Source organism: Podospora pseudoanserina, chromosome 1 (assembly GCF_035222485.1).
Source record: "Podospora pseudoanserina strain CBS 124.78 chromosome 1, whole genome shotgun sequence".
Lineage (NCBI taxonomy): Eukaryota > Fungi > Ascomycota > Sordariomycetes > Sordariales > Podosporaceae > Podospora > Podospora pseudoanserina.
The window spans coordinates 6,147,790-6,169,725 of NC_085920.1; the positions used below are offsets into that span (position 1 = coordinate 6,147,790).

Here is a 21,936-nt window from a genome sequence, read left to right on the forward strand (position 1 = left end):
GAAGCTGGCACTATGTTTAAATCTGTTGCATGCAGCCCCCTTTCCTCGGGATGACCTGCAAGCACACAATATCTTTGACTACTCTCTTCCCTACAGGAAACTCCCATGATTCATCCACCACGATACACGAAGTTAATACGAAGCTCTCGTACCAGTAAATAATATTATGCATTGTAATAATAACTATGAAAAATGAAGAACCGGGGAATCACTAGAATAAAACCGACGACTGAAGACAGTAAAGGCTCACCTCTGTGGTAAACCCATCCATCCTCTTCGAGAAACAAAAACCATGACACTGAAACGTCTGAGGGAAAAGAAGAACCCTTCCAAAGTACCCCGTTCCATCCTTCTTTTCTACTGTCTCCAACTTGTAACTTTAAAACACAAAAAAGAAACAATACAGCCACACCATCATTACACTTCGTCATCCAACTCACGCACTCTTCTCCGTGTGCCCATCATTCAACAACATCTCCAACACGATCTGACCGCCGGGAACCTCAGGGTGGCTCATGCAAATCTTGACCGTCCCCTTCGAATCCGGCTGCCCGCCATTAGCTGATCCCACCAGCCCGGGTGGCAGACCGCCAGGACCGTTTGCCATGCCGCTTCCTGTCGGCCCCCTAAATCCGTAATCCAAACACCTCACATCTCTACCCGCAATGATCTGTCTCAACCTCCCATTCTCCGCATTCCTCACTTCCACGTAATCATCATTGAACAATAGCAAGTACTGTCCAAACATGGTCGCCGCCTTTGCCTTCTTTTGCTTGCCCGAGTACTCCATAATCAGCGTCCGGCTGATTTCTCCATGCTTATCAACATAGACCGCACAGTCCTCGTATGTAAGCAGGAACTCTTGGTCGTTGAGCTTGAACATGCCTAGCGGTCTCTGATTGATTCTTGAGGCGATGTTGGCAATCGCTGGCGCGCTCAGGTCTCGAGGAATCGACTGCGTAACCTTCTTGTCGAGGGTCAACAGCTCAAAGCCCTTGGCCGAGGCAACAGCAATGTAGGACTGGAAGAGATTGAGAGAGAAGCACTCGGCGGGGATGTAAAACTCGTCAAAATCGCGGAATGATTCTGTGGAGCCGGCGCCGCCCTTACGGCCGCCAAAGAGCCGGGATCTCTTCTCAGTTGCCTTTTGGAAGACCGGCTCGAGAACCTTGAACGTGTTGTGCATGCCCTCCTTGCGCTTGTAAAACAAGAGAGTCCTATCCTTCATGCGTGCCGTGGCGAAGAAAGCGACGTCCTTGGCCAACCGCTGAGGTGCCCGGCGGGGGTTGTCATGGGATGGTGCAGGGAAATTGGAGACGGGGGCAACCACGTCGAGAGGATATGAAATTAGCGATCTGTCGGCGATGAGGAGACAGACCGAAAAGTCTTCCAAGACGGTGATTTGGGTGACTTTGCTGATTTGCACCGTCCTCGTCCAACCGCGAGGATTTGATGACTCCGATATGTACACGCCATAGTCCGTTCCAATGGCGATCATCGACTTACCAAAAGCAGTGAAGGCGCAGGCGCAGTTCACGGTAGCTCTGCAGACTGGTGGAGGTCCCCGACCTGGGCCATACACCTGCTCCATCTCTCTGATGGCTCGATCCAAGGGAGTACCCCGAATCGATACACTCGGTTGCCTGCCCATAAGTGAGATAGAATCATAGGCGAAGGCACCATCAGATAAGATGCGCAGCCGGAATGGTTCCGCATTCTGCGCATGCAATGCTCGTGCGTGTCTGGTCTTTGCTTCAATAATGGCTGAGCACCAAGCCGCCCTTTCCTGGGCCGACGAGGCATAGAGGGTGTAGATCTCGTGACCGAGATGCTTGATACGGAATGGGTAGATGATCTTCCCGTCGTCTGTGCCACCAGAGCCTAGGCGAGTAACCGTACTCATAGATCCCATGGAAGAACTAGTTCCGGCATGCTCAAGCCCAGGACGCTCTGCCCCATTAGAGGCCACCTTATTCAGTTGCGTACCCGAACCAGCTGCGACCGTTGTTCTGGTCAGCGGTGCTGTCAAGCTCTTTTGTTTGGCAACCGGATCGTCATTCAAACTCTCCAAGAAGAGCAGCGGCATTGGAATTGGCTACATCAATTGTCAGCATCAGACATGAGTTGTAAATAATGCCAGGAACATTACTCACCTCCTTTGAAACATCGTACTTCTTGTCACCCCTCCCATCCTTTGAGGCGACACCCTTGGCCAGGATAAAATAGTGATCAAAAAGAAACGCGTGTGTATCAACCCAACGGACGCCTTTTGAGCCCTGTCTCTGTAGCTCGCCCTGCTTGAGTAATTCTCGGCCGAGATGGTCGAGGTTCAGTACTGACTGGAAACCTGGACGCAGCACTAATTGTCCTTGAAGTTCAATCAACTCAACCTTCTTCGTCATCTCAGCAACCTTCTCATCACATTCGTGAGTGACTGCTTTGATTTCCTCCAGAGCCTTGACAAGATTGGCCTTCTCCTCGCTTTCGCCAAGCATGTTCTTTTTGACTGTCTCCAAGAGAAGGCCGTATCGTTGTAGCCGGGTGATGGGTGCCTTCACGAATGTGGTCCATTCGAGACGCTTCGAACGCTTGTGATCTCTGACCACGTCGAGGAACTGGCGGAACAAAAGATTTCTGCTCGCCTCTCTCCTGATCAAGTATGTGGCGTGTGGGAATGATGAACAATACTCGATGTAAATCGGCCTAGCCTTTCTGATCCACTCCCTGAACAGATCACTAAAGCCAACAATCCACGGCCCTTGCTCCTGTTGGCGATACTTGAGCTGAGAAAGGAGGTGTTCTTTGTTGATTTGCTGGACGGCATCGACCTTTCCAAACACGGCCTCGAGGAACTTCTCGAGTCTGTTTGCCGCGATAATCGGTGGCTGGTAGACCCGAAGTTGATCCCTGTAAAGCAGCCGGAGAACATCGAGCTGGTTCATGAAGTCTTCCTCGCCCGTGACAATTTCGTGCAGAACGTTCTGTCTCTCGACTTCCTTCTTGTGCTTAGATTTAATGTCTTCCATGGTCACGCCGTGGAAAGTGGCCCAGTCAAGGGTGGGCGTGTCGTCCTCGGACATCATGTTATCCAGGTTCACTTTCTTAAGCGTCCGGCCGCAATGCTGGGAGTAGCATCTCACAGGAATGCCATCTCCATGCAACCTGGGGACCATGCCCTCATCTTCATGCAGCTTTGGAGCGTAGCACCCAGAGCCAGTAAGTTGCCACAGCACACCGGACAGTTGACCTTTGCCGAACTTGACCCATTCTTCCTCAGGTATCAGGATTCCAGCCGCAAACATGGATTCGACGACGTTGGCGCTCAGAAGCTCAGCGTCGGCGACATTCATGGTCGGAACTTTAGCACAGAAAAGCTTGAGAACGCCCTCTTCGATGGTCTTCCTTTTCAGATCTGGCTCGCCCTCAGCCATCTCGCGGATCCAGGCAGTTATGCCACTAAGAGCCCATGGCTCTGCACACCGCTTAATATCGGCGGCATTAAGCTTCGAAGGAACAAATTTCTTCCGTCTTCCAGTGGGCAGGGTGATCATATCATAGCCAGCCATGGAAGATGGAGTACCCGTCTCATAGCCTTCATATGCGGCGCCTTGTGGGTAGGGAAGCTGGTGTTGCTGCGACATCTGCTTCTGCGCGCGCCTCCGCTCCTCGGCGGCATCTGTCCTAGACCTTGCAGGTGCCACAACGGGAGGGGTATTGCTGTGGCTCGACAAAGATATCGACCTTTCAACTTGTTGTTGCTGGATCGCATGTTGACCTGGATACATCTCGTGGTTATCAGGCGGATAAGGAAGTCGAGAGTCTGCACTCAGAGAATGATTGTGCTGATAACTGGCTCTGTTTACCAGATCTGGGGCAAGGTGGGAGCCACTGTGTTGTCCTTCTAGACTTGGAGGGATGGCAGGCAGAGGTCGGTTAGACAGGCCGGGGTGCCAAAACATCTGATCGTACGGATACTCCTCTTTGGAAGGGGAGTCACTGCTCTGCCGCGAGTGAAGTGACACCCTCTCATCACCCTCATCAAAGCTCAGACGGTGGACCTGGGGCTGTTGGAGACCACCAGTGCCGCCATAGTCTACCGATGCTTCGGAAAAGGGTGCATAATCAGGGACTTGTCCCGGAACTGGGAGCGGTCGTGGTCCGTCATGAGCTGTAGCTGGCGGCGAGTTGATATCGTTTCCATAATGAAGATTCCCAGCATAGCCGCCGCCATACATTCCTAGATCCATTCCACCATAGTCGCTATCAGTGCTAGGCTGCTCCTCCGCAGGCGTAGAAAGCTGAGATCCCAACGGAGCAGGGATTGGCGTGCCTGCTGAAGGTGCAGACGAAGACGAGGGTTTGTAATCAGGATATCCAGGGAAAGACATTCCGCCAAACCTTCGGTCGTCAAGATCATCTTGCATAGCCTGGAGCCCCGCGGCGCCCTCAGGGTCGCTTTCCTCGGAGTCCCAGTTATATGTCGTCGAGATATCATTATTGCTAGTCAGAGCAGAGGAGGCATCGGATGGGTGTCGATTCAACAGGGAGTTCGTCGCAGTTTGCATCGTAGTGCCAGACGCATTAGAGCCATAACGCCGCACCATGTCCAAGTTATTGTCAGACAAAGCGCCATTAACGGGCAAGGGCCGCTGCCCACGGGAAGGAATCCCAAGGTCAGAAACAATATCCTGGATCAAGCTGTCCTGAGTAAGCCGCGTGTCGCTATTACTTCGTCCGTTCGCTCTCCAACTTGCTCCCTCCGTCAAGTTGTCCAATGGGCGATTGGGAAGAGGAGCATTTGTTGGGTGGCGGGATATCAGAGAGTTTTGATACCCATGATTTGGGGGTGAAGGTATTGGCGATGTGTGCGAGTTAGATCGAGAGGCCCGGTTGGCAAAAGAGGTGGGATCTGGAGAGTATCCTGGACCAACTGGAATTTGGGAATGCGTTGGATAAGGTGCTTGTGAGCTCGAGGCAGAGAGCCCAGGGCTCTGTGGGATGTTGGCTCCATTGGTAGCATAAGAATTGGAGTATTGCTGTCCGCCAATATTTGCCGGGTACTGTGATTCACGGGGAGAGCTAACGGATGATGGAGTTGGTGCTTGTTGGGCATACTGAGGACTGTGAAGTGTTGGCTCAAAAGAAGAGTTTGGAAGCGCCGGAGAAGTAGTGGCCGAGGGCTGTTGAGCCCCCCCATAACCTGAGGGCGGAGGAGGAACATAGGCCGCAGACACATGAGGGACCGTGGCTGAACTGTAATTATAACCATAGTTGTTGTTATTGTACCCTGCAACAGTAGAGTGCCTTTGCGGAACCACAGCAGTGGCATTCGCATACGCAGCTGGGTTGTACGCTTGGGGAGTGTAGTTCTGAGGGGGCGCGTTGTAAGTTGGGCTCGCTGTGGGCGTATATCGGTTCGCCGCTGGTGATGGGTGGTATGGAAGTGAGGTGGATTGCGATCGAGCAAAATGCTGGGGATTATACGTAGAATGTGATGGGGGTGGAGGCGGGACGTTGCCCTGGAACTGTCGTTGATAGGCAGTGTTGGGGGTCAGCGGAGGAGGTGGCATGTAGCTTGCTCGGTTCGACGGCGGCGGCGGAGGTGGTGGTTGAGAATCCACCGTCGGACTCGTTATGAAAAGCTCGTCTTCACCCCTTCCCACATTGTTGTTACCGATGTAGAGGGGCTGAGGTCTGGGTGCGGCCACATCCTGATCGAAGAAACTCGAGTCGTCCCCGTTATTGAAGCTCGGTTGTCGTTGAGGGTATCCTGCCGGCTGTTGTTGCGCACCGCCGGCAACAGGATACTGCGCGGGGGGCACATGGCCATAGCGGCGCGACTCGTCCCCGCGGAATGACATGGTGATGATTGTAGAGACAAGCGCCGGCTGGGAGATATTTCTGACACTGGAGAGAGCGCAAAGGCTGAGAGAGAGAAAAGGGTAGGCGCGGCGATACCTCGTCCTCTCGCGCGCAGAGTACTACCGAGCGGTTTCGATACAAGTGGACACCTTCGCGAGGGTGACCTGGTCAAACGACGGCAACCTGGAAGGTTCAGTGTAGGATCTGAAAGGCGAACGGGCCAGGGGCAATGTAGATAGGGTATATGGAGCTCAAGAGTCAATCGTAAGACTCAACCGCGTGGAACCGGCCTCCGCATATGTGCGCTACAAAGCACGGCGCTCGAATATCGATTATCGGCGACGGTTGGAAGCGTCGACGAAGTTATCAAGACATGGTTCGGATCCCTCGTGAACAGTGGATCGATGCCCTGGGTCGTGGGTCGGCAAAGTGGATGCAAGAGGTAAGACGCCGTTACAAGGCCTGCGTGCCTTGTGCCTGTTCGCCGGGCGGCGTGTGGGTGTGTGGAGGTGGAGTCCTCTGGCTCTGGCAAGGTCACAGTCAACCCTGGGCCTTGTCACTGGGCAAGTTGCGAGGTGCTGTCGTCAGATGCTGTCGGGTGCTTCTGTAGCACACCAGCAGATGGTTGAAGAATGGCAAAATGAAGCGCGAAGCGCTGTGGTGCTAGGTTCTCGTGATCGCCCCGAGGTTTGGGATCTCAAACAGCGGCGACCTGTGTGAGGATTGAGTTTGAGTTGTTGACTGCAGGTGAGCCCAAGCCACAGATGGCTTGAGCCTTTTCCTCTTCGTAGCGTCGCAGACGGAGACGGGAGTCAAAAGAGGCGCAAGGCCCGAGGCAGACAGTCAGGCTCGATGGCGACAAAAGGACGGCAAAAGAACCCAACAAGACACATATAAGTTGACACGAAGAACTGCTAATCTTGGCCCTTCCCGTCATTCGGTGTTCCCAAGCAATGATCACTGCAGTCTCCTCGGCTCTTCACCCTCTTCAAGTCACGTTGGCCTGGCGAACAATGGCTTTTGTCGCACAGCCAGCACTTTTTGGCTCGCATGGGTCGGAGTTCATCCTTTCGTGTTGAGGACTTGGCTTGGGACCTCCCGTTCCAATAGCCACTTATCACCATCTGGCTGTTGTTCTCCGTCACATCAACGTCTACAAACCAATAAGCCTTGAATCATGACGGATAACGGCATGTAAGTCTACGTGAGAGACTACAGTCACCAGTCGAATAGACAATCTACCTGTATTGAGCACGTATGTCATATATTTGCCCAGATTGTAAGTCGGGCGCCTCTCGACCACTTATGATTACATGGCGACAGCTTGATGTCACAAGAAAACGGTGTAGAAAGCAGCATGATCCTCGGCACGAGGGCACTCAAAAATATTCGAAAGGGTATTTACTACTCTCCAAGGTCTTGATTCTGCATTGGGGTCTACATTACTTTGTCCACATCCAACGTGCCATACATACCATAGACAGTGGACAGAATCTAAATCAGCATGCATGTACCAGATCTCAGTATGCGCCACATCAAAGTTTGCTCAGATATACATCAACCCAGGTCCTGCGAGCCATGTGGTATTCAAAAATATAGACCAAATATCGGGCCCTCCCACGCTCATCCTTCTCGCGAGATGTTTTGAGGCGCATCTCGAATACATACATCACTTTCCCTGTCGCAGCATTAGGATGAGGGGCACAGAGGGGTTAAGTGCCAAGCCAGGCACTGGCACCTTCCATCTAACACACGACCGGGGAAGCATGGGAGATTCCCAAATACCTATCAGAGGGCCCAGAGAAATCTTTGGGTTGTTTTCCGTGTCGCAGTGCCGCATTCGAAGTTTCGAGATGCTCTGCTGGTAAGCGCCGCCCTCGAAATAAGGGGGATGACGGCAGTGCGGGGTTCAGCTAGGTCTCCGCCGCGGGAGCTCTCTCGTCATCCATTTGGACCCCACTTCACCAGCGATCCGATCCTCGGGTTTCCGAAGTGTCCCCCGCCATTGCTCCCGCGTGTGTCTGGATTTTCCCTTCTCAAATATCGCGAGCTTCCCCGAGTATCTTGTCTCTTCCGTCCAGCTCAGGCACTCCCAATCGATCACTCAACCTCAAGTAAACCTCCAACCTTCGAAACAAAACCGTCAAAATGGTCAAGGCTGGTATGTAGTTTTTGAGTCTGTACAGATTTACCCCACCTTCTGCACACTCCTCGTCCTCCAGAGCTGCCCATCCTAACTGAGCAAGATCCGACAACCTTGATGGGCACTTTATCTGGCCGGAAGGGTTCTCGAAGCCCTGGGAGGAGGGCTGGCTGGACCCTGCAGGAGCGGCCCGGTGCAGAGGCGCTTTGGTCCCTGGACATGCTGTTGCTAACACTGGGGATGTATAGTTGCTGTCGTCCGTGGTGACTCCAAGGTCTCCGGCTCCGTTGTCTTCGAGCAGGAGACCGAGAACGGTCCCACTACCATCACCTGGGACATCACTGGCCATGATGCCAATGCCAAGCGTGGCATGCACATCCACACCTTTGGTGACAACACCAACGGCTGCACCTCCGCCGGCCCTCACTGTAAGTCATCACATATTCATACCTTCAGCCTTGGACTCTGGGGAGCCACTTGCTAACCACCAATTCCTTCACAGTCAACCCCCATGGCAAGACCCACGGCAACCGGACCGACGAGAACCGCCATGTTGGTGACTTGGGCAACATTGAGACCGATGCTCAGGGCAACTCCAAGGGCACCGTGACCGACAACCTCATCAAGCTCATTGGCCCCGAGAGCGTCATTGGCCGCACCGTCGTCGTCCACGCCGGCACTGACGATCTTGGCAAGGGTGACACCGAGGAGTCCCTCAAGACTGGCAACGCTGGTGCCCGCCCTGCCTGCGGTAAGTTTTCTAACTGGAGAGCAATACCCCTGATAGGCCATAAGCTGACCTGTTTTGTTTCAGGTGTCATTGGTATCTCTGCTTAAGTTATTTCGTAGCACTATGTGAGTTGATAAGTCGGTGTTTATGGGACGTGGACCAGCCGGACAATATTACTTCTGGATAAAACCGTAGTAATTGATCCTCTTGGTTGCCTGCCTCAAAGTCACTCGAGATGGCACAAATAAAAATAATAATTTTCCCAAAAGCCATTGCCGCCCTGTATAAGTTGCTTGGAATTACGTATGACGAAATAGGGCGGGGTAATCACGGTGCTCGTGCAGGTATCGACAGATCCCAGGTCTAAGCTCTACTTGACCTCAAGCAGTTTGATACAGCTACTCATAAAATGACTGTCGATAGAAACAACTATCATGGTTCAATGTGAAAGCTCTCCAAACATACTTGCTGTCGTCCAAAATTAAAATACCAGCCATTGATCAGCCTGTGTTCATCAGCTCCTGCACTGTGTTTGTGCTCCCCGCACTTCACACGTCACACGCACTGTGTGGTGTGGTTTGACGGCCCCGAGTCACCTTTGTGCCAGATAATTTTTCGGGAAAGAGCAATGGGCTCGACAACCAATATAAACAAAACATAAGAACTCCTGTAGGCAGTTTATTCAACTCCAGAAGCTAGATACATATGATGGAGTGAAGTTAAAAAAGAGATGCTTCGGTTATCTGGGGCGGCGACTTGCCTATTTTTGCCTAGCTCGGGTGGTTCAAGTTACACAAGCAGCTGGGAGCTTGAGCCCCTGAAACTCGGACGAGTCCCTTGAAGCCTACCCCACAATATGCATATGGAGCCAATCCAAATTAATGATGAAAGCTGTCAAATAGCCACCACCTCACCTCTCACCACGCACCGCCTGTTGAAGTGTAACTTAAGCCTTCTTCAACTCTTTCTGAACATACTCACATTCTTCTTTCTTGCTGATCATCCATCAGCTTTCTTTCGGTATGTACACAGTCAACCCTTCCTGGGACTGGGCATCTCGGCGCCCACCATCCTATCCCATCCCATCCCCAACATCAGTTCTAGGCATTTTAGTGGGGGGCATGACACGACGGTGAGGGCTGCCTGCCCAACGCCTTCGAACTATCACCAAGCCGTTATCATGCTCCGAACTCCTCATCCCAAGAAACAACAAAGAACTGTTTGATTGGAATACCGCCATCTGATGGAACTGTCGACAAGTGATATCAGCTGTGAGGAGCGGTTCAACTGACAATTCACTATATAGAGGTGGGATCGTTGGCTCTCTTGCCACTTGCTTCCCTTATAATCGACACTCCGTTTTCCCACTCACCTGGCCATTGGTTTTCTAAACAACACACAATTCCATCATCATGGCTGCTCACTTCGCCAACGTCAAGTCGGTCCTCAGCGGAGACACCTTTGTTCTCTCCAGCCCAAACAACCCTTCGCAGGAAAAGACATTCTCTCTTGCTTATGTCTCTGCTCCTCGGCTCAGCAAGGACGGTGATGAGCCGTACGCTTTCCAGTCCCGCGAATTTCTCCGGAATTTGACCGTCGGAAAGCCAATCAAGTTCACTGTCTTGTGTAAGATCTCATATCTCCTCATCATGTACCGTTGTCACTGTCTCGCATATTGGCTGACACATCTCAGATACCATCCCCAACTCGGGCCGGGAATACGGTACTGCTCAGCTTCAAGACGGCACCACTTTCCCAGAAGCCTCTGTCAAGGCTGGTTGGCTCAAAGTTAGAGAAGATGCTGGCAGAAAGGAAGAGTCCGAGGCTGCCCTGGCCATGATCGACACTCTCCGAATCTACGAGAGCGAGGCCAAGGACGAAGGCAAAGGTCTTTTTTCCGGCTCTGGCGGTGTTATTGAGGTCCAAAACGATCTCGGTGGGCCTGACTTCCTCAACAAGTGGAAGGGAAAGACGGTGGAGGGCGTTATCGAGCGCGTTATTAGCGGCGACCGATTGCTCGCTCGCCTACTCCTCACCGAGAAGAAGCATTGGCAAGTAATGACTCTGATTGCTGGCATCCGCACCCCATCGACGGCCCGAACGAACCCATCCAACGGACAAGTCCAGCCGGCCGAGGAGTTTGGAGATGAGGCCCGCGCCTTTGTCGAGTCTCGCCTCCTTCAGCGCCAGGTCAAGGTCAAGATTGTGGGTGTGAGCCCACAAGGACAGCTGGTTGCCGCTATCTTGCACCCCCGCGGAAACATTGCCGAGTTCCTTCTTCAAGAAGGTCTCGCTCGCTGCAATGACTTCCACTCCACCTTCCTTGGCCCCGACATGGCTCCTCTTCGGGCCGCAGAGGAGCAGGCCAAGTCTGCCCGTAAGCGCCTCCACAGAGCGTTTATTCCCAAGGCTACCGACAACAAAGAGGCTGAGGCCACCGTCACGAAGATTGTTGGCGGCGATACCATCATTGTTCGCAACAAAACCGGTGCCGAGAAGAGAATCAGCTTGAGCAGTGTCCGCGGGCCCCGTGCCGGGGAGGCTTCAGAGGCACCATGGAGAGAGGAGGCCAAGGAGTTCTTGCGCAAGAAGCTCATTGGCAAACATGTCAAGGTGTCTGTCGACGGGACAAAGCCTGCTACTGATGACTTTGAGGCTCGTGAGGTTGCCACCGTTACCCAGGGCGGCAAGAACATCGGTCTGCAGCTTGTCGAGGGCGGTTACGCCACTGTTATCCGTCATCGCAAGGACGATACTGACCGCGCTCCCAACTACGATGAGCTCTTGGCCGCTCAAGAAAAGGCTCAGGAGGAGAAGAAGGGTATCTGGTCCGGCAAGTCTCCCAAGGTCAAGAACTACGTTGATGTGTCAGAGAGCGTCCAGAAGGCCAAGATCCAGGTTTCTACTCTTTCCCGGCAAAAGAAGGTCCCTGGTATCATCGATTTCTGCAAGTCTGGCTCCCGCTTCACCATCCTCATCCCCCGCGAGGGCGTGAAGCTCACCCTCGTTTTGGCCGGCGTTCGTGCCCCCCGTGCGCCTGGTAGAAATGCGCAGGAGAAGGGTGAGCCCTTTGGCCAGGAGGCCTTGGACTTGGCCAATAAGCGTTGCAACCAGCGCGACTGCGAGATTGATGTTCATGACATCGACAAGGTTGGCGGCTTCATCGGTGACCTCTACGTTAACCGTGAGAGCTTTGCCAAGATTCTTGTCGAGGAGGGTCTTGCCTCCGTTCACGAGTACTCTGCTCAGAAGGCCGGCAACGCTACCGAACTGCTTGCTGCCCAACAGCGTGCCAAGGAGGCCAGAAAAGGTCTCTGGAAGGACTGGGATCCGTCTCAGGATGCCCAAGAGGAGGAAGAGACCGCCCCTGCCGAGTCTGCTGATGCTGATGTCACCATCGACAAGAAGCCAGAAGACTACCGCGATATTGTCATCACCAATGTTGACTCCAACGGCCGGATCAAGGTCCAAGAGATTGGCAAGGGCACCGCTGCTCTTGAGACGCTGATGAACAAGTTCCGCAGCTTCCACCTGAACCCCAGCAACAATGCTGGCCTCAAGGACAGCCCCAAGGCTGGAGACTTTGTTGCTGCCAAGTTCACTGAGGACGGTGAATGGTACAGAGCGCGCATCCGCTCCAACGATCGCACCGCGAAGGTGGCTGAGGTTGTGTACATCGACTATGGCAACACCGAGAAGCAGCCATGGTCCAAGCTCCGTCCCCTGAGCCCAGAGTTCAACACCCAGGCCTTGAAGGCCCAGGCGATTGATGCTCAGCTCTCGTTTGTCCAGCTTCCCGCCTCCCCCGACTACCTCAACGACGCCATCAACTACATCTACGAAATCACCGAGGGCAAGCAGCTTGTAGGCAGCTTCGACTTCATTGACTCCAAAGAGGGCGTCAGCTACATCACGATCTATGACCCCAAGGCTGAGGGTTCCCACAAGGTCACCGAGTCCCTCAATCGTAGGATCATTGAGGCTGGATGGGGCCTTGTCCCACGGAAGTTTAAGCGTTGGGAGAGCAGCAAGGCTTTCGAGTCTCTGGTGAAGAATCTCAAGGAGGCTGAGAAGGTGGCGAGTGATGCCCATCGGGGTATGTGGGAGTACGGTGAGCTCTATGAGGATTGAGAGGAGGTGGTTCTGGGCATGGGCATGGAGAGTGTGGGGGTTGGTGCCCGTTAGGTGGGCGATGACCGGGAGCTACTCCACGGGTTGTGGACGGACTACTCTTAGCAGGCAGGTTCGGTTTGCTTAATGCTAGGTCATTATCATTATCATCATCATCAGCATTGGTAGAATAAAAGTACTAAGTTGTGTTTAATGTTCATATAGCATATGTCAGGAGTCGGTGATAGTGTTGTAAGACAAGATATCCATTATATAAGCTTCTCCGCGCCGAGGAGAATAAAGGGTGAGGTTGAAGGTGGGTAGCGTCTTTTCTGACTTTTGGCTATTTGAGGAAGTGGATCTGGCCTGCAGGATCCAATCATGCCAATGGCTCGCGGCACGCCCGATGCTGGTTGTTCCTGGTCATGGCTGAGTAAGGGGGGGTTCTTGTTAGTGGTCCAAAACCCCACTGTCGGAGCTATGTCGGATGGCCGGGTCCGATGACAGCACTCGCGCGATTCCAAAGGTCTGTCTGGTAGCTGCTGAGCTGAGCTTCTTGCCTCTGCAGTAGCGGGAATAGTTTGGATGGTTGTATGAGTGATCGCCATGTCAAGTCAGCCAACAACGGCCACCCTTCTCATCTGATGTTGAGCATGGGATTGGCTTCTCCGTGCTAAGTTTGAAGGAGGCGGCAGCGGCGAGGGGCATTGACTGCTTGGAAGACAAGGGGGGTGGGGGGGCGATGTCCGGGGCGCTCATGACGAAGATGCCCCGCTAAAAGCCGTAGAGAAAGTAGGATATTATCCGCAACGGTTCCCAACACTCCCTTGGGCATTCTTTCCATTGAACTCTTTTCTGACACATACCAACCTGCGACAAATTCCCTCTCCGTCTTCGTTCTTGCTCCTTTCATTGCAGCAAACAACTCAGGCGTAACTCGTTTTTTTTTTCTATATCGATACCCCCTCAAATTCTAATATCATCAAAATGTCCAACTCTCTTGAGCAGCTCAAGGCCACTGGCACCGTATGTTCCGTCCCTCCCCCGTCCAAATTACCCCGCCAAACCTTCCCCTCGTTGGGGATTGAAGCTTGATGAGCCCAACACACTTCGTCTGGGCGGTGTCGCGAAGCTGGTCTTTTCTGAAGCGGAAGCTTTGGTTTTGAGGACTGGGCTAACATGTTTGCTATTCGTCTTGCTTTAGGTTGTTGTCAGTGACTCTGGTAAGCTACCCCCTGGATGATGCCTGTCTGGCAAGTCTCAACAATGCGGTGGCTAACATTGCTTCTCTAGGTGACTTTGCCTGTTAGTATTACCCTCCATTGCGTCTTCCTCGAACGACGACAACTACCCCTCCGCCTTCCTTTTGGATACAATACTCACATCTCTTCCAGCCATTGCCAAGTACAAGCCCCAGGATGCCACCACCAACCCCTCCCTGATTCTCGCTGCCACCAAGAAGGCCGAGTATGCCGCTCTCCTCGACGCTGCTGTCGAGAAGGCCAAGGCCGAGGGTGGTTCCGTTGACAGACAAGTCGACTCTGCTCTCGACCACCTCCTCGTCGAGTTCGGCCGCAAGATTCTTGAGATTGTCCCCGGCAAGGTCTCCACTGAGGTCGATGCCGCTTTCTCTTTTGACACCAAGAAGTCCGTTGACAAGGCTCTCCACCTCATCCAGGTATGAATTCTTGAGGTCAGAACGTCGCCACGGAAAGCTAATGTTCCCCCAGCTCTACGAGAAGGCCGGTGTCTCCAAGGACCGCGTCCTGATCAAGATCGCCTCCACCTGGGAGGGTATCAAGGCCGCCGAGATCCTCCAGCGCGACCACGGCATCAACACCAACCTTACCCTCATGTTCTCTCTGGTCCAGGCCATCGCCGCCGCCGAGGCTGGCGCTTTCCTGATCTCCCCCTTCGTCGGCCGTATCCTCGACTGGTTCAAGGCTGCCCACAAGAAGGAGTACAAGAAGGAGGAGGACCCCGGTGTCGCCAGCGTCAAGAGCATCTTCAACTACTACAAGAAGTTTGGATACAAGACGATCGTCATGGGTGCCTCTTTCCGCAACACCGGTGAGATCACCGAGCTGGCTGGCTGCGACTACCTTACCATTTCTGTAAGCTATCTCCTTGTCTGTTTCCTAGCAGACTTGTGGCTAATACGTTCTGTGCCAACAGCCCAACCTCCTCGAGGAGCTCATGAACTCCTCCGAGGCCGTCCCCCAGAAGCTCAACGCCGAGGGTGCTTCCGCTCTCGATATTGAGAAGAAGACCTACATCAACGACGAGCCCACCTTCCGCTTCGACTTCAACGAGGACCAGATGGCTGTTGAAAAGCTCCGTGAGGGTATCAGCAAGTTCGCTGCTGATGCTGTCACGCTGAAGGATATCATCAAGGCCAAGGTTCAGGCTTAGATGGTTGAAGAGAGAAAAGGGGTAATGATTAAAAAATGAATAAATACACTCGGGTTTCAAGCACAATTGCGGGTTAAAAAACTGGGATGGAATGACTTCTTTGATGAGCAATGGGCTGTTAGTTCAGTAATTGATTAATGGCTTTTGAGGCAATCTTGATGTTTGTGTGTGGTGTGGTCAAGGCGGCGTGAGAGATAAGATTAGTGTGGTGGTGGCTGATGACGTATAAATGCGTTTTGAGGTCGATGATCTTGATAGTCTAATGAGAACCTTTCGGTATTACATCTCATACCTATATGTATCATGCTGAAGACAGACAATGGCGACATCGTGGAACATCACAGAATATGATTGATAATATCTCTCTCTCTCTCTCTCTCTCTCTCTCTCTCTCTCTCTCTCTCTCTCTCTCTCTCTCTCTCTCTCTCTCTGTGTGTGTGTGTGTGTGTGTGTGTGTGTGTGTGTGTGTGTGTGTGTGTGTGTGTGTGTGTGTGTGTGTGTGTGTGTGGGTGGGTGGGTGGGAGAGAGAGAGAGAGATTGTGTGTTATGGGTATGTACAATCTACTTATACCCAACTTGCTTGCCAAACCTCCCAACCCAATAGCCAAAAGCCAAAAACTCAACGCCGCTATAAATGCGCAATGCTTTGCCTGTAAGCAATAAGCCAGACACCTAAAAACGCAGTGACCGCTTTTCTAATGCATGCAAACAACCCTTTACTGAGCATCATTCCCCGTGCTCATGTCATCACACCCCACCTGGACAATCTCATGCTTGATCTCCCCTTGCCCTCCTTCGGTAGTAGTCGTAACCGGGAGATTGATGACCAAAGCAGTCAACTTCTTCCCGTGCCCACACCCACTGTCCAACCCAAACGCATATCTGATGCCCCTTTCCTTTTTGGGCCGGTTACCTTTCTTATTGGAGCCCTTTTGTTTCTGGAAGTAGGGCGTGATATCCACATGGGGATCGACCTGCAGTCCGCGCCTAGCGTCGTGGCCGTAGATGACGATTGTTTTTTTGGAAGTGTCGTGTGAAGAAGAAGGGGATAGGTGGTTTTGGTAGCGGCTCCTGGGGGGCATTGTCAGTACACACGCTGAGCGAGGGGGCATCAAGGGGGCAAGACAAACCAGGCTTTTGACCAGGGCTCCCCGTCGTCGGTGCTATCTACCGGTACGGGAACCTCTTCTTCTTCCTCCTTGTCATCATCTTTGCCGTTGTTGTGGCCGTTGTTGTTGTTGTTGTTGTTGTTGTAAGAAGGGGCATATATCAAACTCCGCATATTCATCACCGCCCAGGGGTCTTGCTTTTCAAGGTCAAGACCTGGTACCAAACCACCGTGGACAACGACAACTTCGTTGAGGGGGTTCCATGGCTGTTGCGGACCTTCATCCTCTTCGCCGCCATTGCCGCCCTTCTTTTTCTTGCCATCTTTGTGGTGTTTCTGCTCTGTCGATAGCTGGGGGAGGTGCCCCAGCTGGCCAACGTGCAATATCACAGGGCGTTCTGCCAGCCACTTTAGTTGTGACTTTGATAGGCTTTTCGCGACAGACTTGGCGTGCTCGTCCTTTTGGTGCTCCTTTTGCCTGTCACGCTCCTTTTTGCCTTCTGTTTCGACTGAGTCGCTGTCGTCCTGTTGCTGAGGCCAGTAGTCTAGCTTTTTGAGACCGTGGGCTGCTGCTAGGACACGGTCTTCGTGGTTTCCTCTCACTGCTGAGGCGCCGATGGACATGGCTAGGGCGACGACGCCTTTGCTGTCTGGGCCTTTGGTCACTAGGTCACCGACGAAGATGGCGTGGTCACCAGAAGGGGGGGAGAAGTTGAGTTTGGAGTAGAGGAGTTTCTGGAGAGGAAGCAGGTGACCGTGGACGTCGGAGATGATGATTAGGCGGCGGAGTGGGGGGTAGGAAGGGGGAAGGGGGGAGATGAGGTTTAGTGGTGGGGGAGGGGGGTGTTTGTGGTGTTTGTGGTTGCTAGCCGTGAGATCCATTTCTTCCTCCTCCTGACTGTTGGCGGAAGCACCGCCCATGGGGTGCTGAGAGGGATTCATCTTAAGGTTGTGATTGGTGTCCATGTCGATGTCGTGGGATGGTGGTGGTGGTGAGTGAGGTCTGGGTTGGGGTTCAAGGTGGGGTGCACCTATCGACCCTGAAGACGTCATCCCGCTTTGCCCATCTTCTTGCCCCTGCGTCGGTGGTGTCACTGTCACCACGACTTCTCCTGCAGCTTCTAGGTGGTGGTGTGGTTTGTGATGCCCTCCTCCAATCGTATCAAACACTCGTAGTGTAGATAGCTGGTTGAGGATTGGGAAGTGAATGGTGAACATGCATAATGTCAAAAATGACAGGGTGCCAAAGATTATGAACAGTGTCCGCCGTGGTGGTTGGCGGTTGAAAAGGTTGGTTATTGCCGGCATCGTGTTTTGGTCGTGTGACGAGCTGTTGCAACGGGAGTGCTGTTTCTCGGTTTGCTGAAGGAAGGGTTCACGGAACCCCCATTTTGTCAAGGATCAATTGATGGAACCAAAAACCGTTTGAAAGGGGTGATCCAAAGTTGAAGTCGGTGAGAATAAGTAGCAGGTCCACGAGTCACTGACCATTGGCCATGATGCGCAAAAGTCGATGGTGGATATCTGATTTCTGTGCCACGGTCAATCGCTCCGGGGTCCTATTTTAGTGCTGCGTAGCAGGGGTCTCTTTTTTTGACTTTGCGCTGTCACGTTGCACCACCATTGGCTCTTGTTCGTCTGGGTGTTCAGACCGGAGAGGCCAAAGACTGTCGACTACCTGAAGTTTGTTGAAGAGAGTGTGCCTCCTTTGTCTGATGAGTTCTGAAGGGTAGAAGGAATGCTGTACCGGATGTTTGGAAACGAAAGAGCATGCCGTCACCTGCCGCTGACCTCTACCCCCAACAACACACCCAGGTGACAGTCATGCCTCTTTGCCCAGAGTCTGATTTTGTTTTTGCCAAAACGCCTGCTATGCCCTAATGACCCAATTCAAATATAATACAGCTATCGCACATATGTTTTCCTTATCCCATTACATTGCGCAACCCCGGTATCGTCCCATGCTTTCCCATAGGTCTGCTATGACTTCTTCCCAGCAGCTTCCTGTGCTTCTCTGTATTTCCTGTTCTCAGCTTCTCTCCAGTCCTCTGGCGCCTTGTTGGTGCCGTCTGTCTCGCCGCGTGTCCCTGCGAAAGCAGACTTGCCCGCATACAACTGGTATCCCTCGCCGGTGTCCTCTGTCTTTTGGATCTTCGTGAAAGCAATGGGCTGGTTGCCTCTGAAGCGCTTGCGCATGTCGACCATGCCACGGCGGCATTCACCGAAGCCCTTCTTGAGTTGCTTGCACTTGAGCGGGAGGGTATCGACGAGAGGTTCGCGGAGGCAGTCGGCGGCCGAGTTGCGCTGCACCATGACGCATTCAGACTCTTGGAGGCACTGCGCCAAGGCGTCTCCTGGATACCAGAGGTTAGTTTCGAGAAGGCTGTAGCAATTGACAACGTGGAACACACGAATATCTTTACATGAGCTGGTCGGCATCTTGAGGGCTGTGGAGGGGTTGTTGTATTGGTGATCGCTCTTCTGATGCGGCAGGCAAGGAATTAGACGGTGCTCGGCAAAGCACAGGCCGCGGGTGCAAAGCTGGCAGCTCAACCTTGATAAACACCATTAGGGTTAGGGTATCTGCAGTCTCACTTACACAAAGGTACAGAGTGAGTTCATGTATGTTCATATTGCAACTTGTTTATACAACTTTCTTGTGGTCATTGTATCCCGTAGAACTGCCGCAATACTAACCCACCAAAAACTTGTTCAACAACTAAACAAAAGCTCACCCAACCGCTCACTCACCTCTGTCTGCAAGGAATGGACGTCATCAGCAAGACACCATCACTTTGGAGTCTTGGTTTGTCTCATGATTACAGCTCCTTCACCCTCCTTGTCTTTTTCCTTCCCCTGGTGTCCTCTTCATCTGACCCATCGGGTCCGAACACCCCCAGGAAGTACAAACTCCTTACAGTGAAGAGAAATCCCTTTACCCACCGCACGTGTCAGCGAATATACCACAACAATGGATTGAACTTACAGTAGCACCTAAGTTTCCCCAAGTCATCTCGTTCCACCTCAACATCCCAACCGACTCTTCCCACCCAAGAATACGGCATGTAACAGCCATGTGTCCAATGTCAGCCAACCACAGCGCCCAGAGGTAGCTCCTCACGACTTTAATCTCGGTGGTACTGTGAAGGACAAAGAGGCCGAGGAGGAAGGCGAGGAAGTACATGTTTCCTAGTTGTTGGGAGACCAGGAGGGATTGTTCTGGAAATGATAGCATGGGGGTTGGTGTTTGAGCTGCGAGGAAGTAACGGGGGAATACAACGGCGCCAATAGTGCCGGAGATGCTGAGGCATGTGGTTAGTGGGTGACGTCGAGAGCGACCAAAGAGATCTTACAGTGATATTGGCTCTGCTATTGTAAAGACAAATCGAGGGAAGGCTGGAAGTTGGGAGGTCATTTTTGGGAGAGTGTCGTTGTCTATACAGGTTGGAGCGTGTGTATCAGAACTGAATTTCAATGACGCTGTCAACAAACTGAAGTGCTGCAGTTACAGGATGCGAGTTTGAGGGAAGAGCCAATCGATGCGCAAAATGAGAACAGTATGAACTCGAACATAAAAAGTAGTAATATATCAGTCAAGGCTTGTTTTAAACACTCAAGTCATGCCACGACTCCTGAGATCAACCGGCTTTCATAACCACGTCCCTCACCGTCGCGGGTTCTCCGCCTCCGTTCAGGTAACTAGAGGGTTAGGGTCACACCGACACCTCACCTGGCCAGTGCTCACCAGCGCACAGACATTTTGCAGTTTCCCCAGATTTTGCAGGCGTGCACAGACCACTCCCACTCAAGTACAAATTCAGCAAATCCCTACCAGAATTTCAACTCTTGTTTCTCTTTTTCTTCTCCATCCAAGTGCAGGGGTTTTACGCGTATCAGTGAGGATTCGTCCGAGATCGCGTTTTTGCTAGTTGAAAACTACATACCTGACCGCTCCTGCCAGGCTTGTACTGGTAGGGAATTTTTGTAACCTCTCTCTCCTTGTGGGATTTCTCATCTCTTCATTGCTGTCGGTCTGCGGATCGTGGTGAGGAAGACGTTGGTCATACATGACATGTGAAGCACTGGGCCGGGTTTGAAAGTTTGTCCGAACATATAAAGTCTATTAAAATCAAGTCTTGCAATTGGGTATCACATTCTGCTTGTCTGATCAACAGCCAACCATGCCTACGCGGTATCCAAAACCACAACCTCAGCCTCGACTTCGCCAACACTTTCCACCCAGAGCTTATCTCCCTTGTTCACTCCTTCGATGAACGCTCCATCTCCCTCCTTCAATACAGCATCGTCTCTCCCATCCAACCTGATACTCGCCTTCCCTCCCTTGGTCATGGGCAAGTGAACAAACACCTTCCTCTTGTTCTGCTCCGTCACATTCCCTCTTCCTCCCACAATCCATTCAAACTTGTCACCACCAGTGATAATCCCCGCCCCCATCAAGAAGTCAGCATGAATAGGAATTGTCCCTTCGACCACCGCCTCCGCCTTGGCCTCTTGCTCAGCAGTAGCGTCCACACCCCCCTTCAGCGGACTTAAAATCGTCACAAACCCTTTCCTCTTATCCTCCTCACTAAAACGCCTGGTATGATACCTCGGCTTCAGCCCTCTCTTCCAAGGCAAAGCCCAAATCTGCAAGAAGTGGACAGTATCCCTCCTGTGCTCGTTGAACTCTGAGTGAGCGATCCCCGTTCCGCCGGTGGTGAACTGGATGTCACCGCGCTTCATGCGGTAGAACTGATCGGGGGAGACATTGTCACCCTCGGCGCCTTTGGTGAGCATGGAGTCGCGGTGGGTGAGCTCGCCGGAGAGGATGTAGGAGAAGATTTCAAAGTCGCGGTGGGGGTGGGTTGGGAAGCCGGATTGGGGCTTTACGCGGTCTTCGTTGAGGACGCGGAGGGAGCCGAAGCTGGTGTAGGAGGGGTGGTACCAGTTTGCAAAGGAGAAGGAGTGGTAGGTGTTTAGCCAGCCGTGGTCCGAGTGGCCGCGGGTGGAGGAGAGATGGGGGGTGATTTTGGCGTGGTGGAGGGTGCGAGACATGGTTGTTTTGGCGGTGTTCATGTGTGATGGGGTGGTGATGTTGGGGTTGGTGGTTAGGCTTGTGAGGTGGGTTGTTAGGGTGAGGATGGTGGTGCCTGTGTATGTGGTCAAGATCTGAAGAATGTCAGGCTTGTAGTATGTGAGGATGATTGCGAAAAATGCGATGAGAATTGAGAGGAGAAGGATAGGACGCCTCATATAGATTATAGGATTGCTTCTCGATGGAGGCGAGAAGAAGCTGGTAGACACTGGATTGGGAGAGAAATCGTGACACGATGCTTAAGTGAGATTGAGTGATCATATATTCATGTATTAGAGACCTAGGGTTCTAGATCATCATTTTCCGATCTCTGGATTGTTTTGTCTTCATGATGGTTGAGGGTGGTGGAGAGTTGCCTGCCGAGACTTGCTGACCGACGATTACCTCATGATTATCCTTCAGCTGCGGCATCGCGCCTCGGCTTTTGACGGCCCGATGAGTAAGCGTTCAACATAACAACATCAACGTTTCCTACT

At 52.5% G+C, this 21,936-nt stretch overlaps 8 protein-coding genes across 8 annotated transcripts; 3 read left to right on the forward strand and 5 right to left on the reverse strand.

The window, feature by feature from the left end:
* Positions 1 to 134: 134 nt before the first annotated feature.
* TUS1 (Rho guanine nucleotide exchange factor) lies at positions 135 to 7,107 on the reverse strand. The gene is made up of 2 exons (XM_062943001.1): positions 2,154 to 7,107; positions 135 to 2,095 (listed from the first exon to the last, which is right to left on the reverse strand). Exons 1-2 carry the CDS (start codon positions 5,859 to 5,861, stop codon positions 437 to 439), a joined length of 5,367 nt encoding a protein of 1,788 aa, XP_062806053.1. The 5' UTR covers positions 5,862 to 7,107; the 3' UTR covers positions 135 to 436.
* On the forward strand, positions 6,803 to 9,004 carry QC764_117400 (uncharacterized protein). Its single transcript, XM_062943002.1, has 4 exons — positions 6,803 to 8,023; positions 8,254 to 8,433; positions 8,508 to 8,756; positions 8,820 to 9,004. The coding sequence occupies exons 1-3, from the start codon at positions 7,754 to 7,756 to the stop codon at positions 8,613 to 8,615; spliced, it is 558 nt and encodes a 185-aa protein (XP_062806054.1). The 5' UTR covers positions 6,803 to 7,753; the 3' UTR covers positions 8,616 to 8,756; positions 8,820 to 9,004.
* A 632-nt stretch (positions 9,005 to 9,636) lies between these two features.
* On the forward strand, positions 9,637 to 13,105 carry QC764_117410 (uncharacterized protein). Its single transcript, XM_062943003.1, has 2 exons — positions 9,637 to 10,361; positions 10,429 to 13,105. Exons 1-2 carry the CDS (start codon positions 10,148 to 10,150, stop codon positions 12,864 to 12,866), a joined length of 2,652 nt encoding a protein of 883 aa, XP_062806055.1. The 5' UTR covers positions 9,637 to 10,147; the 3' UTR covers positions 12,867 to 13,105.
* Positions 13,106 to 13,424: 319 nt separating this feature from the next.
* Positions 13,425 to 15,609, forward strand: TAL1 (Transaldolase). Its single transcript, XM_062943004.1, has 5 exons — positions 13,425 to 13,871; positions 14,050 to 14,080; positions 14,240 to 14,523; positions 14,576 to 14,959; positions 15,021 to 15,609. The coding sequence occupies exons 1-5, from the start codon at positions 13,833 to 13,835 to the stop codon at positions 15,255 to 15,257; spliced, it is 975 nt and encodes a 324-aa protein (XP_062806056.1). The 5' UTR covers positions 13,425 to 13,832; the 3' UTR covers positions 15,258 to 15,609.
* Positions 15,610 to 15,815: 206 nt separating this feature from the next.
* On the reverse strand, positions 15,816 to 17,673 carry QC764_117430 (uncharacterized protein; the record flags this gene model as incomplete). Its single annotated transcript, XM_062943005.1, has 2 exons — positions 15,816 to 16,328; positions 16,388 to 17,673. 2 exons carry the CDS (start codon positions 17,671 to 17,673, stop codon positions 15,974 to 15,976), a joined length of 1,641 nt encoding a protein of 546 aa, XP_062806057.1. The 3' UTR covers positions 15,816 to 15,973.
* A 672-nt stretch (positions 17,674 to 18,345) lies between these two features.
* Positions 18,346 to 18,804, reverse strand: QC764_117440 (uncharacterized protein; the record flags this gene model as incomplete). The annotated part of the gene is made up of 2 exons (XM_062943006.1): positions 18,346 to 18,719; positions 18,777 to 18,804. 2 exons carry the CDS (start codon positions 18,802 to 18,804, stop codon positions 18,346 to 18,348), a joined length of 402 nt encoding a protein of 133 aa, XP_062806058.1.
* Positions 18,805 to 19,184: 380 nt separating this feature from the next.
* QC764_117450 (uncharacterized protein) lies at positions 19,185 to 20,008 on the reverse strand (the record flags this gene model as incomplete). Its single annotated transcript, XM_062943007.1, has 3 exons — positions 19,719 to 20,008; positions 19,352 to 19,667; positions 19,185 to 19,298 (listed from the first exon to the last, which is right to left on the reverse strand). Exons 1-3 carry the CDS (start codon positions 19,778 to 19,780, stop codon positions 19,185 to 19,187), a joined length of 492 nt encoding a protein of 163 aa, XP_062806059.1. The 5' UTR covers positions 19,781 to 20,008.
* Positions 20,009 to 20,550: 542 nt separating this feature from the next.
* Positions 20,551 to 21,871, reverse strand: QC764_117460 (uncharacterized protein; the record flags this gene model as incomplete). Its single annotated transcript, XM_062943008.1, has 2 exons — positions 20,551 to 21,668; positions 21,835 to 21,871. 2 exons carry the CDS (start codon positions 21,869 to 21,871, stop codon positions 20,551 to 20,553), a joined length of 1,155 nt encoding a protein of 384 aa, XP_062806060.1.
* Positions 21,872 to 21,936: the final 65 nt, after the last annotated feature.